The sequence below is a fragment of the Lissotriton helveticus genome, chromosome 8, assembly GCF_964261635.1.
Source record: "Lissotriton helveticus chromosome 8, aLisHel1.1, whole genome shotgun sequence".
NCBI lineage: Eukaryota > Metazoa > Chordata > Amphibia > Caudata > Salamandridae > Lissotriton > Lissotriton helveticus.
Genome location: NC_136069.1, coordinates 970,076,351 through 970,092,295, shown reverse-complemented (window position 1 = coordinate 970,092,295; position 15,945 = coordinate 970,076,351). Strand labels below are relative to the sequence as shown.

The 15,945-nt window shown below is 44.3% G+C and overlaps 1 protein-coding gene across 1 annotated transcript in view; it reads right to left on the bottom strand.

Annotated features, from left to right (window-relative positions):
* ZPLD1 (zona pellucida like domain containing 1) overlaps positions 1-15,945 on the bottom strand; it is a 2,178,405-nt gene that overhangs the window by 24,535 nt on the left and 2,137,925 nt on the right. Inside the window, exons 8-9 of the mRNA XM_078656102.1 lie at positions 11,555-11,663; positions 3,366-3,406 (exon numbers count right to left, since the gene is read on the bottom strand). Of these exons, the coding sequence (XP_078512228.1) occupies positions 3,366-3,406; positions 11,555-11,663 (150 nt within the window). The remainder of the gene's footprint in view (positions 1-3,365; positions 3,407-11,554; positions 11,664-15,945) is intronic.

Below are 15,945 nucleotides of genomic sequence, written 5' to 3'. Positions count from 1 at the left end.
CCCCACGGAGGACCAGCAAGAAACCCCATGCTTGGGGAAGGGCAAGGACAAGAGGAAGAGGAAGACGGGTTCAGTCTGTAGGAAGACTGGACCATCGTCACGGAGGTCATAGAACACTTCCAACAGCTGTTCGGCACCTCCACTGCGGCACTGGAAACCCAAACGGAAATATGGCAGGCCATTGTCAACAACGTCAATGCGGTCAGAGTGTTGAGGAGGACACTGGAGGTCAAGAGGCGCTGGCATGAAGTGCACAGCCAAACCAAGGAGAAGCTTGCCGCCAACAGGAAGGCAGCAAGGGCGACTAGAGGTGGGAGTCCTGCAACACAGGAGGTGATTGATGAACTGGAAGAAATGGTGGCCACAGTCAGCAGTGTGGAGACGGTGGCAGGATGAGTAACGACCAGGGACGGGGGGTGGGGGGAGATGGGCACAATGGCACACATGCACAAATACGTGTAATACACTGCACTCCCACAATGATGGTGGAACATATTACTGAAAGCCTTGACACACTGCAGCATCAAACACAACAAGGGCACCCATACGAGTCAGCACAGGACCTCGGGGAACATATTTATAAAAACAACAGTGGTCCCATGCATTTAACAATGAGCACAAGCATTCAATATAGACACAATGGAAACTATATTCAGTAGGGTGACTTATCCAGCCGGAAAGAGGTCACAAATTTTTACTATACAAAAATTCACAAAGGATGCCTTCACAGTTCTTTAAGAGTAGAGCACAAGCCTGTACCCTACCGTTTTCAGATTGGCATAGTGAAAAGATAGTTAAACAGCAAAGAAAGGCATTTAGGCAGAAGTTAAGGATTTCTGTACAGTGAACCATAAGCAGAAATTCAGATCACACCATTACAGTCGTATTCCATACGGTAAATATTTCATAGTATATGGTGTTACAACAAAGTCGACGACGTTTCGATCCCATTTAGAAAAATCAAAAGGATCATCATCAGGACATCATAATTGCCTAAACAATATAAGCCACAATAGCCTAAAAAGGACAAGGAGAAATAAGAGAAACAAGGATCCGCTTAAAACCAGATAATAAAAAACCAAGATACGTGACATTAAGTGACAGTGAAGTCACTCACGTGACGTGATAACCGTGCATACTATCAGCAGAATCGACGTAGCGGGTGTGGGATTCGTGCCGGAGACTACTAATTGCTTATAATGCGTGGTGACCAATGTGAAGTAAAACGTGACTATTCAAGGAAGCCGTACCTAGGCTCATTGAGGAGGTCTAAAATTGTGAGTGGCCCGGATAGTCGCATGCACAGCTGAGTGATCGGTCATGTGGGCGGGTTCTAGCAAGGGCGGCCCGATACATGCAAAAGGTAGCGGAAAACTGTTGGTAACTCTGAGAACAATCAATCGTATCAAACGGGACCACAGGAGGGGGAAAAGGTGCTTACCACAGGGCATGCACTGGGGGACAGTACCGGCAGCCTTCACATGAACGGGGGATGTGTGATCACAGCATCTGCAAGGAGAGAGTATCCGTGCCATTCCTGCCACTGAGCCGTTTCCAGATGACTGCAGCGGGAACTTGGACACACACAGCTCCGAGCCCTGATGTGTCTGTGGCACACAGTGATGCTGCCCCATCACCTTTGCAGTCTGTTGTGTCAGTGGCACACAGTGATGCAGCCATCACCCCGCCACACACACCGGACACACCGGACACAGAACCCGTATCAGGGGAGTATGAAGGGGAGGGGAATGACTTTGTGAGGAGGTTGCAGTAGCATCCATCACCACCATGTGCCCTGTCCCTTCCTGGTGATGACCTATGCAGCATGCCCTCGGAAAAACCTCCTAATGACCCCCAGAACACTCTGCGACATTCACCCGGACCCCGACAAGGATGGCCATTTCATCACTGCAGACCAATTTCACAGCAATTCTACTGCGGAATGCACTCTCCCACTTCCTAATCACTGCTCAATCCACAAAGGACTGTGTTTGGCCCACCACTGGGCTTCCATGTGATATGGGCTTGGATGGCCATGTACAGCACCACCTCCGTCAATCATCTGAATGTGAATAAAATATTCTGAATCACACAGATGTGTCATTACTATGTTCTCTCACATATGAGAGTATGGCTGGATGTGGGAAATGATTGCACATGAAGGTACACCATGGTAACTTACGTTTATGCGCATGTGTATCCCTGAGACACATGGCAAATTGGATGACTTTGAAGGTGAGTACTAGCTGTGCCCCCATTGCACATCCACAATAATCTCACAACCCCCCACACTATAGCTCCACATCCATGTGTTGAATGGGGCTGTGGGTAGGAGTGACCAAATCTGTATCAGCCCAGGAGTGCTGCCCTGCATCAAACGTGACAACAGAACTGCAGGTCGCAAACCCACTTACACATATATGTGTGGACACATTTCGTTATGATATAAGACAGTGCTCCACATGGTATGGGGTTGCACACCATACTCACATTGTTGTTGTCACGTAAGTGCACATGTCGGCCAGGACCTATCCCATGGCAATATCTGGCTCACAGAGGTTGAACTTGCAAAAGGGACACACCAAAATTGCACATGCGTCAGTCAGTTCCTACCTGTGTAGGGACGATGCTCATTGTGGCACATGAGTGGACATTCAAATCAGCCCACCACACAGTTAGATACCAGTGGGATGACATGGACTTTATTGGGATGTGCGAGTCAGTATGGACGAGGCAACCGCCACAACAGGCAGGGACATGCTTATGACACTTGCGCGCAGCATGGGTACATGTTGAGGTTCAGACATTGTTTTTTTTTTTAAATGGACGAAGATCGTCACAGATGGCAATGCTCCCAGCCCACATTGCCATGCTGTGTTGTTTGGCATCTGCCCATTGCCCCGTGTGACGGGGCACGACTCACTTCCCATGGGATCTGCCTGGTGCTCTGTCACCGGGTTGCGCATTTTGTCTGCTCTGCTGACAGTGCTCAGGTGAAAGGGTCTAACGTTTTCAAATGTCATGCCACAGTGCTGTGTGTGTGCTGTCCCCCAGCAGTGTATCCGAATTGGCAAGGTAGCCAAACGAAGCTGTGTTGCTATGACCATGGACCTACCTCACCTTGCACAGGTGTGTGTGCACATGCGTTGTTACACGCACATGCATCCAGGGATCGGACAATGGCAGATGTGTCCTCTGTTGTGGTGGGACATGTGAGCAATCCCAAGTAGCAACATGTCGTTGGGACCTGTGTTGTGGTTAACAGCCGGATGTGGCTGCAGGGACATAGTTACTCATCCATGAATGCCCGCGCAGCTTCATATGCAATGTGTTCCAATAGTTCATCGTTGTCGTGTTCAAGGAACACCAGGGTGAGCCAGTTCATTAACTGGTCCGGGCAGGTGTGCTAAGCACACGCCATTTCAGCAATCCACAATACAGCCCAATAGGATAGCGCCTCTATGTGGTCATTGCACACGAGGAATTGTGCAATCTCCCATGCATAACTGCCAATACATATGCAGGATGTCAAGGCATCCCATGCTTGGCTGTCTCGGTTACACTCCTATTCGTGTTCCAACAGGGTCGCACACTCAAGTCATAGTCCAGTTCATCTACAGTTGTGTTGGATAGGCAGACTTCCATGGGACAATCGAATGTGCATGTTCGGCAGTGGAACCAGGGTTGGACGCAGGTGATGTAGGCAATGCGGAAGCTGAGCCGGTAACTGATCCGCAGCACTGCCAGTGGCACTGCGCCTAGTAAATGCAGCATGCGTGCACAGTAGTGTCCCACATGACGGGGGTTGTGCATGTGCCCGGTATGGCCTGCGATTGCCTTGGTGCGTCTCGTGGAACCCGCACTCTTCTGAGCTGTGGCAGTTGTGTGGAGGATATGCCACGGCTTTGAGAAATGGTTTGAATGTGTGTGCTACCTTGGGCAGCATGGGTTGCTGTTTCTGTGTGAGTCAAGGCCATCCCATGCGGCGGTACCTCAGGCAGGGGCTGGGATGTAGATAAGACGGATTGTACTTTTGCACAATGCGTGGTGTGGGAGTCGTCCATATCTGCCATGGCATCTCTCAGGGTGTTCCAGGTGAGTTCTGGACCAAGGTCAGAGGTGCAGGTGTCCTCCCGCCTTCTGCATTGGGAAAATGAAGCTTTCATCCTGGAGGTTTGTCTGACTACTACTTGCGGTTTAGTAATGTGATGTGGCTTTGTAGCTGTGATTGGGACATGGCCTTGGGCTCATGGTGTATGGATGGCATGTGGTGCCAGGTGCCCTGCAAGGCCTTGCGCTGCTTGGGCAGTCTCACTCCGTCTCTCTCCCTCGCTCTTTCCTTCTCTTTCCTTTGTTGGGCGCATGACACACCTTCTTTTGTTGTATTTCGTCTACCAGGCTGTGTCTTACGGATTGTCCAGTGTGGACCCGCTAGGACTCATCCAAATGGTTGTTTATTATTTTTGGTTGTATGGTGTTTTATGTTGGTGATTGCATTGCTGTATAACTGGTTCTCCAATTTCTTGCCAGGCATGTATGTTGATTTTCCTGTTCGGGTGACCTCAGGCAACATATTTGTTTTATGATTCGTGAAGTTGGTGTGCAGTTTCTTGGTCCAGGTTTTGGTGGGCCAAGGGGGGATGTTGCGGGCATGGGTGTGGTATCGGCGGGTGTTGTGGACCTCTTGGATATCCGAGCTGCATGTTCAGTTGCTCCATGGCATCTGTTTGTCTTCAGTTCTGGCTGTGGGCTGTGCTCCCTTTTGTGGTGCAGACTGTGGTCCGACTTTGCACCAGGTCAGAGCAGGTGTAAATTTCTTGCTGCTAACGTGGCCTAGTGCGTGTTTTGTGTTCTTATCGCTGATCTGTCTGGTTGTTGTGAATGTTGAGGTGTGGTGTTCTTGCGGCTTTTGTCACGGGAATGCCTACTCTGAATCTCATTAGCGATAGTTATGGGGGTCCTCTGTGGTGATGTTTTTTGCTTCTGCTATTGCAGGAAAAGTGGTGCTGTGGGCCTTTAGCACCAGCTTGTAAATGGTGGGGTAAACTTATCATGACTTTGGCTGTGATAAAGTGCAGTTAATTCTGTGATAGCTCCTTGTGAATATAACCCTTAGTGTTACAGCAGCAGAAAAACGAGGGAGTGAAAAAGTGTGACTCTCGAAGGCTGGACCGTTACTTCGCTGTGGTGCCTAGAGCATTAGCTAAGACTTGCTGCACAGTTCAAAGGCAGTAGAAGAGAAATGGCGACAGCAGAAAGATGTGTATTTAATACTTCAGTGCAAATGACTGTGGTACTTGTTTTTGATTTGAAATGATGATTGCAACATTTTCAAAGGCAGATACAAACTCGTGTTTAGTTTCACTTGTGCTTTGATATATATTTCTATGAGGGAGTTGTATTGTTAGTTTTACAAATAGGGAGTTGCTATAACATGATATTGTAGACCTCAACTTGTCTCTTGACCTTAGTCTGTTGATACAGTAGTGAATTTCAGACTCCAGTGCCTACTGTGTTCTTTTTTTACGAGGTCAAGTGCAAAACAATACATCTAGGAGAGGAAATTACACTTTCCCAATGTCACCTTCTACCAAAAGAACGGCAGATGCACAGAGCTAGTTTGGAGTGGCTTCCTGTTTAATTCCAAGTGACTCTCTATGCTGTTCTGCATACACAGCCTTTGTGTGGGGTGATGATCTTCAAAGTAGGGCAGTCTCCAGCCTGGAGCACCCACAATAGAGGCGCACAGAGACATGAACTCTCTGCACCTGGCTATAAACAACCACAAAGCAAGTGATCCAGAGGGAGACAAAGGATGGTGTGTCAATAACTCTGACTCTGAACAAAAGAGACTGCATCTCCCGCCCCCAATTCACAATGCTACAGGAAGACTAAACATCAGCTTCTCTCCGCAAAAGGACTTAATGGGATTTGTATTGGAGCTTCTCTCCTTTGTTCCCAGGTCAGTATCTAGGCCTCAGCTCTCCTGGTACACGTCCACTGTCTTGGAAAAAAAGGTGAACCCTATTTTGTGCCATGAACAGGCCAGGGAATCTCCAAATTGGAACCCACAGGAATCTATTACTTTGCTTCACTTATACATACTACGCATATACTACATGGGCATCCGTTTCCGGTCACCGCCCCACGTGGGCTCTCCAAAATTACGCATACCTCGAAAGTGTACACCCGATAAATGCCTATCACCACTGAAGTACGGGCAATTTAACTTAGCCAACTACGGTACCACCAATTCCCTACGCGCCTTGCCCCAATTACATTTCGAGAAACGCGGACATCACTTCCAATTCTAACTGCTCACACACTCACGTCCTGATGATGATCTCAATTGCTTGAGATCGAAACCCCGTCGACCTCTTCAACAAAAACTCAATTGTCACTTTCATTTATTTGTGGAGTTTTGATAATTAATTATTGTTGTTCAATGCGATATAATTTTAAAATATCACCTACACACCTTCACTGCACGCACCCCCACTTGTTATGTGAGCACTAGAAATACTACTCAAATATATGATATCTCATTTATGCAGATAATAAATGTGCCGTCATTCTGAACTGAACCTTGTGTTCATATATATATATTGAGTAATTCAGTCCTCCCTGGACTCTCACATTTTTGATTCAATCCTTCCTCGTACTAACTATAGCCTAGTCTATGAGAGGACCCTTTGGGCCTCCCATAGACCATTGTTTTTATAAACCTGCATTAAAACTAAGGCACTGCCACTGACACACTAAATGAAGCTCAGAAAACCTCCAGTTTTTCTACAATTTGCCTAACAGATAAAGATTCAGGTTTTTCAGAGACATCCATTTTTTGAGGTTCAGTAGTTCATCCAAAAGTATTCTGGAAGAAAACACTTTATTTTCAATTATGAAATCTTGAGGAACAGTTTGCCTGCAGCACTGTGTAAAATATCAAACCAAGTATCATTCAAGAACCTAATAATACCTGCCTTTATTTGTCTGTTTTGATTTTTGATCTCTCAGTTTGTTTTAGCAAGGGATAGTCTAGGGTGTTCCGCATACAATGTGTCGGAAACACCAGAGTTCTCTATTTATTCCGAGAGGATGGAGTTAATTTTGACACAGGAGGAAAGGAAAGATTTATTAAAGTGTCCATCCACGAAATATTGTCACAATATATCTCAAAACCCGTGGAGATGTAAAAATAGCAACATTCTAGAATACCTATTGTTGTAAAGTCATCCTGTGTGCCCTGTGCACTCGACATTTTTTTGCTGACAGGTACTGGTGGTAACTGACTCTTACTGTACCTGGGCTCTGTCTGACCGGGGCCAGTGCTATGTTGAAAACACAATGAAAATACACCCATACATGAGGGTACACTGTTTATTAGGGTACACTTATAATTGGCATGACCTACGCTATAAGTCCCTAGTATATATTAGTGCAGTGGGATTAAAATGTCCTTTAAGTACCCAGTGCATAATAGGGCATGGCAGTTTAGAGACCAGCAGCCTTTTCTGCTCTTTCATGTGCGCACTGCAAAGAACCTGAGGTAATTTTAAAAGCAGCCCTTTGTTGCAGCACTGCTTGTGCCCAAACTCGATTTTGGTGGTAAGGGCCCTTACAAAGTGATAAACACAATGTTTTGGCAATTTGGGTGTCCCTAGGGTCATCCCTAGGTGTCCCAGGGGTGGGGGGCCATGCCAATTTAAGAAGGGCCCTTTTAAAAGCTGATTTTATATGCCCTAGGGATAGAGAAATTACACATCTCTCTTTATCAATTGTGGTAAAGTGCCTTCCAAAACAGACTTTATTTCTAGAAGCACTGTGGAGTGAGGATCTACACTATTTGTGCATATTCAGGATGCCTAAAGTCTCCCCTAGGTGCCCCAGGGGTGGGGAGTCATGTAGCTTTAAGCAGGGTACTTATAAAATATATTTTATAGGACCTGGTGATATTGTACATTTCATTTACCCCAATGTAGATCCCCAGCCACATAGGTTAGCATTGCAATAGTTTATGAATGTATAACTATTGTTTTGAATCATATGATAATATCATTCAAGGACTTAAGAGAATAGAATTGATATATAAGACAATATGCTATTGTTGAATTCATCTTAAAATATTCAGAAAAGAAGTTACAAGACATTCTTGTCTGTAAGACAAAATTCAGCATTCCTGTGGTCTTCCCTGACCGGTCAGAGTTAACAAGGTTAGCCAGGCTGCTTTGATGAAGTGATAAGTGGGTCATCCCAGAGAGACTATCTGTTGGAGAGAGCTCTGCTACACAGAAATGCCAGAGCAGGGGGAAGGGGTTGTAAAAACGCTTCAAAGGCGAGATGGGACAAGGAGGGAAGGCCAGTTCCATCTACAACCAGCACCTCTGATCCAGCCAGATAGCAGGCCTAATGCAGGAATTCACAGATGGTAGGGGTAGGGCTATGGAAATTAGCCATACTGGAGGTTAGTGTAACTGGTTCTTGCTCCTCTGCTGAGACTTCAGAAATACAGAATTGTATAGGAATAGTGCTTCCTGGGAGACACTTTATGCCACAGTTTAGAGGAAATGGTCACGCTATTGTGTGTTGCCCTGCACCTCATTGGACAGGAGTGCTCTCCTGCTTGACCCCAGAGAACACTGAATAAATATGTGAGAAGTGCAGAGCCTTTCGGATCTGCTGCTTGAAACTCTGTGAAGAAGAAGAACACGGCTTGCCAAGCTGGAAACTCGATTTGTACCATCAGGGCCTGTATTCTGACTGACTGCGCCTGCTGCATTATCTGGAACCATAGCTCTTTGGATGTAATTTTCATCATGAGAAATAAAAAGTGAACTTCCTGCAAGCTACATGTTAATAGAGCTCACTTGGACCATCACCATCAAGAATCCCCTGCCTAGAGGTGTGTCCAGTAGATTTGTAAGTGTTTTGTCCAGTTGCAATGTGGGAATTGTGGTCCCAACCTTTAAAGGACCCGGACCCTTGGATTGTGTCTTAGACACTTTGGACCCACAAGAGGAACTTCAGAAAGAAGTTCCAGAAGTTTGGAGAAGTTGGGAATAACTTTGAAAAAAAGCTCCATAAGGGGATCTACTCAACTGTGTAAGCCAAATTTTGATCTTCAACAGTAAGCTGGCATGACCTGCTGGTTCATCTCGCTGAAAATCTCCGGAGGTCCGACTTCTAGAGTTTGACCATGACCTTCCTGAAAAGCAAGGCAGCGAACCTGCTCTGAACCCAAACATTTGAATAGTATTGTGGGACCCCGGCACAAAAAGCTCCAGAAAAGAGGCTAAATCTGAAGGTAAAATTTCAACTGAGGTCTACCGCAAGAGTTATCTGAGCAGGGCTCCATCGTAGTCAGCCTGAAACTTTACTTTGTCCCGGTCAAGTGTGGCCAGATGTCCCAAAGTGGCCTTTAGGTTTCTAAGTGATATATAGTGCTAAATCTTTGAAAATTCATATCTCTGGTTCCCAATATTGGATTTATGAGGTCTTGGGGCCAGATGTAGGTCGGTCGGTAACGGCCGAAAATCTGTATTTTCGGCCGTTACCGACCGGTATATGGGTGACAGGTATGTAGGTGGCATTATTTTAACGAATCGGTAAAATTACCGATTCGGTAATTTTACCGATTCTGTAAAATAAAAAATCGGTAAATTTACCGATTCTGAGGCACCGAGATGTAGGTGGGACTCTTCAGAGTCCCAGAGGCCTTACAGAATCGGTATTTTACCATCAAATCCAATTAGATGGTAAAATACCGATTCCGGTGTGCATGCACATGTGTGCATGCACACCTATGCCATGTGACAGGCAGACCTGCCCTTAGGGCATGTATGCCTGCCACATGGCACTCGAGCCTCTTTTGGGGGTGCCAGAGGGTGTCAAAGTGACACCCCCTGCACCCTTGTGCAAATCGGTATTTACCGATTCGGTAAATACCGAATCGGCAATGCCCATTCATTCCTATGGGCTTCAAAGCCCATAGGAATGAATGGGCATTACCGATTCGGTATTTACCGAATCGGTAAATACCGAATTCTTCAGAATCGGTATTCCAGCACATCTGGAATACCTACATATCCACCCCTTAGATTTACCGATTTTTAATTACCGAATCGGTAAAATTCGGTAATTAAAAATCGGTAAATCTATTTTACCTACATCTGGGCCTTGGTCTCATGTTAAAGATATCATTATTTCCTGTTTTTATCATATTTGATCGTAATGCAACTGTGCCAACTTGCTGCTATGCATTCTGTAAAGCAATAACAATGATGCTGATCTCTTGTTGTTGTTATAATATGATAATTTAGAAATGAAAAAAGATATATAATTCATGTTTTTAAAAAAAGGGTGTTGGATTTTTATTGTGTTGTGTCTTATTTATTTGTTGATTTGCTGTTTTTAAATGCTTTACATACCTGTCTCCTAAGTTAAGATCTGCCTACTCAAAGCCAAGCTACCCAGGTTTGAGACAGGGAATAATTTATTGAGACCTGTACTGAGCCGTAGACTGTGTTAGTGGCCTTATTGCCAGTGGTAAATGCACATTTAACACTAATAATAACCCACTTTCCAACACTTAATGTTGCCGATTGTTGGTAAGGCAGACTGGGTAGAGTGAATTGCTTGTGCTCTTCACTGAATTACCCCTTTCAAAAGGAGTAGCTCGCAGTGCACATGTAATCTCTGAGAGTACTCGAGGGCGTGGTAATAGCCTCTAATGAGCTTAATGTCCTTTAGACAGGAGCGTGTTTTGGCTGGCCTACGGGACTGCAGCAGTGCCGGACTGGCCATTGCGGGCACCGGGCAATCCCCCGGTGCACCGCAAGATTGGGGGCCGGTTTTCGGCCCCCGGGGCTGTTTTTGTTACAGGGCCATTTTTGCATCATTGCTGCAAAATCGGCCCTGTAACAAAATTGGCCAAAAACCAGCCCCGGCAAAGAGCTCAACGGCACCTCCAACCCCCCAAGCACTTTGCCAGGGCTGGTTTTGGTTCCTAGTCCAGCCCTGGACTGCAGTCTTCCGTACCCATACATACCAATATTGCATAACAGGAAAGAGGGAAATAATGAAAAAAAACTTCAGGGGAATATATTTCCCCCTTTGACTAACTGACACAGAGGCTATTTTAGGTGCGAAACATCTAAAATAAAACAATACTGGAGTTTAAAAATCATTTCAGAAAGTCTGCCTTGGTTTGTAAATAATGAGCCAGTTTTGGAGTTGTTGGATGTACTAAAAGAGACCACTTTTGGTTTGGTACCCAAGACCTATTTTATGTACCAATCCGACCCTGGACAGGAACTCACGACAAGTACAATCCACAATAACCATATCTATGATCTGTGAATCTGGAGCAAGAAGACAGAGGGGAGGGCATCACTAAGGAGAAGGATCCAGCCGGACGTTAGATATTCTAAAGGTCTGAGGTAATGCTTAGTGGAAAATTGGAATATTAAACACATTTTTGCATTTAGTCTCTAAACACGAGCACTGCAATAATTTTACAATGTATTAATAATTAAATACATGTTATCCTCACTCCTACCACTTCTGGTAATGATAGGTCCTGCAGAGATGACAGCATTCCCAGATGTGCTATGAGGAGTTGGATTTGCTTTCGGAATCACGTTCCTCATTTCTCTGTTATTGCAATTCTGATGGAAGAGAAAGTAAGTTTCAATCAGTTTATATACAGTAATAAAAAAAAACGTGCCGTACACAACAAAATATCTTTTGAATGGTATGTCACCTCATGACTATAAATTAGAATGCACAGTCATGTTATTGTGTGTCTTTTGTCAAATTGTAAAACAAATGATGAAGCAGATGATGAAAGTATCTAGCATACTCTTGAACGTGTCTACAGTGAAAATCTAGAAAACACAAACACAATGGGGCAGATTTACAAGCCCTTGCGACACTTTTGCTCTGCCGTTGCATCACTTTTGTGATGCAGCAGCGCGTAAAAAATGTACAACGTGACACATCTAGGGAGATGCGTCACATTGTAAAGCTCTGCCTCATATTATACCTGCGTCAGGTATAAAGTATGCAGGGTGGGCATTCCTTCACATGAAAGCCTTGTAAAATTGACACAATGAAATCTACAAGATTTCACTGCGTTACTTCTAGGATGCCACTGCGTCAAAACCTTACGCCTGCTTGAAGAAGGTGTAAGGAGTGACGCAGTGTAGTGGGAATAGGCCTCAAAACGCATTGCTGGAGTTGCATAGTGCTTGCGACACGACTCCATCAATGCGCGACAAAGTCAGAATTTCTGATGCATCTGTCAATCCTTCAGCCATGGTGCACCGTACTGTAAATGATAGCAAAAAAATATATCCAGGCATCAACAAAGTAGACAACTGGCACAAATTAAACATATCACATAAAACACAAGTAAAGAAAAAGAATTTATACTAACTAATAATCATGATATCATAAAAATGTAATCACAGTGATAATAATTGATGGGCACATTCAATCAAATACACAAAATGATAAAAAGAGAATAAAAAGAGAATGCAATGTTCAATTGTCATATTCTCTACACATTAAAAAGAAGAAGTGAATCATGATGATTTCCACAGCTGATTGTCGATCTGCCGATATACATCAATTCTGACAATCAGCTGTGGAAATCATCATGATTCACTTCTTCTTTTTAATGTGTAGAGAATATGACAATTGAACATTGCATTCTCTTTTTATTATCTTTTTATCATTTTGTGTATTTGATTGAATGTGCCCATCAATTATTATCACTGTGATTAAATTTTTATGATATCATGATTATTAGTTAGTATACATTCTTTTTCTTACTTGTGTTTTATGTGATATGTTTAATTTGTGCCAGTTGTCTACTTTGTTGATGCCTGGATATATTTTTTTGCTATCAATTGCTTTGCCCTGATCCAGGATTCTGATCTCATTCAGGGGGTCCTTGTTTTAATGCAATAATCTACCCACGGCTAGCCGTGTGGAACTTATTTGTTCATCTGTCCTTATAATATCCTTATGTAATTTACCACAGCTATGAATAGATTTTGAGTCTCCCTATGTACAGTCTATTCTTGTTTTTCCATAACTGATTGATTCTATTTGCTACTTGTATATCCATCGAGATATTGGTGCTAATTCTTTTCTATCTGAACTGTTTAGTAAGAATCCCCTGGAATGGCCAATCTTCAGACCTTTGGCTTCTCCGATGAGGACTTTGAGACACTGGTAGGAACAAGCGTAGCCTTTGGTAATAGTTCCACCACCAATCCCCTCAACAATTCAGACGTTAGTAAATTGCAAGTCCTACAAAAGAAACTAGCCAGGATAGAGGCTCATGGGGAATTTATGTTAAATTATCTAAAGGCAGGTATAATCCCGTTAGGACTTAGGGTTCGAAAAAAAGGCAGATATACATCAATTCTGACAATCAGCTGTGGAAATCATCATGATTCACTTCTTCTTTTTAATGTGTAGAGAATATGACAATTGAACATTGCATTCTCTTTTTATTATCTTTTTATCATTTTGTGTATTTGATTGAATGTGCCCATCAATTATTATCACTGTGATTACATTTTTATGATATCATGATTATTAGTTAGTATAAATTCTTTTTCTTTACTTGTGTTTTATGTGATATGTTTAATTTGTGCCAGTTGTCTACTTTGTTGATGCCTGGATATATTTTTTTGCCATCTATTGCTTTGCCCTGATCCAGGATTCTGATCTCATTCACGGGGTCCTTGTTTTAATGCAATAAAGCACCGTACTGTAAATACAGCACATCCATGGTGGCGCATATAATTAGAGTTTTAATGTGTCTCAGATGGGAACAGGGTCGGACTGTCCTATAGGGAAGCCAGTTTACCTGTCTCCAGTTGTGGCCACAGTTCCTCCCGTCATCAGGGCCAGGAATGCCGGAACCAGCCTGCTTTGCGGCCCCTACGCATCACCAGTAGTGCCAGGAAGAGGAAGGGCTTGGCCACCCCTCTTTCATTTGTTTCCCGATTGACTTTGTTGGAAATCATCAGCAGCAATGGACTAGAGACTTAAGTGAGTAAATAAGTTACTTAGGGCCAGATGTAGGTAAATCTGATTTACCTACTCTTAAATACCGAATTTTACCGATTCGGTATTTAAGAGTAGGTAAATTAGAAGGGGTCAGATTTAGGTAATTCAAATTTCTGAATTACCGAATCTGTAAAAATCGGCATTGAAGCCCATAGGAATCAATGGGCATTACCGATTCGGTATTTACCGAATCGGTAAATACCGAATCCTGCAAGGGTGCAGGGGGTGTCACTTTGACACCCTCTAGCACCCCAAGTACAGGCTTGAGTGCCATGTGGCACACATACATGCCCTATGGGCATGTCTGTGTCACATGGCACAGGTGTGCATGCACACATGTGCATGCACACCTGGATTCGGTATTTTACCACCCAATTGGATTGGGTGGTAAAATACCGATTCTTAAAGCCCTGTGGCACTCTGACATATGGCAGCTACATCTGCATTTACAGAATCGGTATTTTACCGTGTCTGTATTTACCAATTCGGTAATTTTACCGAATCGGTAAATACAGAATCGGTAAAATACCGATCCTGTAAATGCATGCCCTACATCTGAAAACCCTAATACCGGTCGGAAACGGCCAAAATCGGCGGTTTCGGAACGGTATTAGGGCTCCTACACCTGGCCCTTACTTTCCTTCAAACGCGGGCCAACTAAATTGACAGGTGTTGGGAGTGATACAGCACGCCTAGTTAACCAGGCCAGAACTACTGTACTCTGTGTATCTTGGATGACAGGGAGATTGGTAGTCGTGAATTTATCCCACTGGCGGTCTGCATTTGTATGATTATTGGCGTATTGTTCCACTGCAGTGCTTGTAGAATCTGTGCCGGTAACTAAGTGTAAATGCTTGGTGTAGAGAATAGAAATCCACCATTCTTAAAAGACAGTTTCCTATAAAATCTACAGAGGGTTTTTAGAAACAGTCAGGATCTTTGCCCCAAAACGAGCACCAAGCATTCAGGGATTCATTGCTTGTAGAATATTTATATCGAACCACTGTTTGCTGGCTGATTGTACAGACATGGGGAAGAGAAAGCAATCTATGCCATGACCTAGTGGGGGGCAGCAGCGACAACCCTTGACTCATTTTTGGCCAGGGTAGCAAACGTTTTGTCAAATGAAATAGCCCCGATCAAAAGGAGACTTTCTCTGGAATTGATTCATCTGCCCCGAGCCCGGCACCATCTAATACCCCGGTCCATGCAGGGCAAAACGAGTCTGTGCCTTCTCTGTTGGCTGTCACGACCTATTGAATGAGGTCAAGGGAAACCAAGGAGAAGGTGCATCTATTCTGGATTCTCCAGTAAAGAAGAAAAGAGGCAGAGGAAGGGGTAAGAGAGTGGCAGAGCAGCCCAAAAAAACAAGCAGAACCAGACATCCCCCATCAAGCTAACAGGGGTTTGAGTCAAATTATAAACAGTCCTCGATAAAAATAGAAGAAGTTCTAAAGACACACTGTTGGGTCTTCCTCCCTGCCCTGGCATTCTGCATGAAATGTTCCCTGTGTGGAACACTTTCATGATTCTAACCTCGGCAGTTGCTGCCGGGGAGTTACTGAAGCTGGACAAGAATAAAGTCTTCCCCCTTACCTGCGTGTCGATCCCACTTCTTTTCAGTGGCGACGATCGTTTCCGGCTTCCAGCCTCCCCACATCAAGTTGGGATTCCCCCTGAAGCAGTCCGGTTTTCCTCACGACCTGGACTGGTCGTGATTTGAATATCCTGCCTGGAGAAAATCTTTTTCATTTCCTGTGAACTTCTGCCACCTGCCGCGATGTTTTCTGCGCCTGCCTGCTCCTCTGCGTGTGCTCCAAGGTACTGTTTCTAAACTTTCCCAGCGCGATAGAGCTACTGCCT